At 37.3% G+C, this 2166-nt stretch overlaps 2 protein-coding genes across 2 annotated transcripts in view; one reads left to right on the top strand and one right to left on the bottom strand.

Annotated features, from left to right (window-relative positions):
- The window catches only part of LOC108627965 (thymidylate kinase), a gene marked incomplete at its 3' end in the record, with an annotated part of 32628 nt that overhangs the window by 9410 nt on the left and 21052 nt on the right, over nucleotides 1–2166 (top strand). The window lies entirely within an intron of this gene.
- LOC108627967 (uncharacterized) lies at nucleotides 117–2129 on the bottom strand. Its single transcript, XM_018029585.2, has 3 exons — nucleotides 1061–2129; nucleotides 514–981; nucleotides 117–432 (listed from the first exon to the last, which is right to left on the bottom strand). The coding sequence occupies exons 1-3, from the start codon at nucleotides 1351–1353 to the stop codon at nucleotides 135–137; spliced, it is 1059 nt and encodes a 352-aa protein (XP_017885074.1). The 5' UTR covers nucleotides 1354–2129; the 3' UTR covers nucleotides 117–134.

Below are 2166 nucleotides of genomic sequence, written 5' to 3'. Positions count from 1 at the left end.
TTGACAATTGTGAGAAAATTGAATTTTAGTATATTTCCATACTAATATTTCATATAACATATATCAATAATTAAGTGTTAAGCGTAATGAAAAGGACAATTATAATCGCTCACGAATATTAATTAACGTATAATTTATTCTATACTGTCAACAATAGCAGTATCGTCAAGTGTATGAAGCCAGTTAAAAATCATCATATTTCTCTCATATTTCGACAATTGATTTCCACGTTCCCTTTCAACATCTTTAATCGTTAAGGCATGGTTCCGTTCTTTTTGCCCTATTAGTGAAGGTCCGGTAATAGTAGTAGTTCCAGGTACCAACAATGTGGCTCCAGAAGTTGTTTGTGCAGCGGTTGCCACAGCTTCCAATTGATCTAAATTAAATTCACTTTGCGAAAGCCGCTCCAATGCACGATATGTCGTTAATAATCTGCACAGTACGAGTAATATGTATTTAATTTTTTTAAAGAGAAAATGTAAATTGAAATGGTACGTTTACTTATATACCGACCTTCGACGTATATAATTTTGTCGAACTTTTTTATTTACGGATCTAACAAAATCAGCTCCTGTGAAAGGTACTGGTTGAAGTTGTGCAGGAGTTGGTTGTTGAGCTGATTGGGAACAGGTAGACGTAGGATGTTGATTCTGTTGTTCTTGCGTGCCCCCATGAGGACTGGGAAGTTGCGATGTGTTGGCTACTGGTTCACCAACAGCAACCCATGTACTACAAGATCTTGATGCGTGATCAAGCCGCGCGTGTTCCAACAGCAGGGCGTTTTTTTGGGTAGTGTTCAATGCTAAAGTAGACACGGCCGATCGCAACCCACTCGGACCCAACGTATCTGGGCTTGGCAGTTGGGATACATCACTTGTGCTAAAGCTTTTGCGAAGACCAAGTGCAGAAGAAAGCACTCCGCAGCTACGAATTAATTCATTTTCTTCTTCGAACCACAGAATTTCTGGTATATCCGCTGGTCTGAGAAATCGAAATTAAACAAATATTTACATAAAATAAAGCTTCTCATAGACTTAATATGCAATTAAATAACACAAACCTGCTACTTTGAGCTTGGCGGGAATCTGGTTTCGGTGATGGACCCCGACCAGCGAGATGTACATCAGTGTATGATTTAAAAGTGACAAGTCTATTAACTGCTCGTAAGTCACTTGCAACTGAGGAGACGCTGAAGAGAGAAAGATCAGTCGTGACGCTCTCATGGCTCGGTGATCGTAACATTCGTGACGTAACTTGCAATGCTGGACACTGTGTCTCTGTCAAATTGTTACAGCATTGCGTAGAGGCAGCCGGCGGTACCGGTGATGCCGGTTTCGCTTGACTTTCAGACATGTCTTTTATTCCCGAATGACAGTTTCTTTTTTTAATTCTTATAGTTCTTTTTTAAAAAGTACCAAAACAGATTCACAACTTGTCATCATTAAGTAAATCGATTTAACGTTAATACAATTAATCTTTACATTAAGTCGCAAATCGAAGATTTTTATTAAAATTCATATTTCCTCTTCTTATAAAATTATTTATTCCTGTAAAATTATCCTTACTGATATTTTAATGGTGCAATTGCAACTTACATGCTTAATTTGATCACATACTATTTTTTGCTTATAAAATGATAAAAATTCATGGAATGAATGTATAAATATTTTTCAACAAGTTTGGTTTGCGTAAGATGTTAGTAATCATGTTCTTACGTCTACTTTTGTTCATAATTGTTATTATTTTTCCTTTTTACTCTTCCTATGCATAATCAAGAACTTTGTTTCTATTTTGAGTTCATTATTTCTATACTGGGTATTGCCGTATTGCTACTGTTTTCAGTAGAAAAGCATTTGTAAACGCTTCTTTTTATCGTCCTTCTTCCCTAATTTTTAATAAATCGAAGTAAACACTGTGAATCACGTGAACACCAAAGGAACAAGGTGGAAGTTCATAAACATGTACACTTGAGTGAAGCGAGAGAGAATCGAACAATGATTGCTTTCCTCCTGGACTATGGTCGGCGGTCAAGTCGAGGTCGCTCACTGCACAGGCGTCGATCGATAGGAACCAGAAAAGCCACCCTTACAGCCTACGGACTCAACCCAGGAACAGGCAGGATACACATGCATTTTTCTATTAAAGATAATCTATACGATACATTTT

This window comes from Ceratina calcarata, unplaced genomic scaffold, assembly GCF_001652005.2.
Source record: "Ceratina calcarata isolate Rehan_Ccalc_2016 unplaced genomic scaffold, ASM165200v1 scaffold486.2, whole genome shotgun sequence".
Taxonomy (NCBI): Eukaryota; Metazoa; Arthropoda; class Insecta; order Hymenoptera; family Apidae; genus Ceratina; species Ceratina calcarata.
The sequence above is the reverse complement of the archived record's forward strand: the minus strand, read 5'-3'. Positions and strand labels throughout refer to the sequence as shown.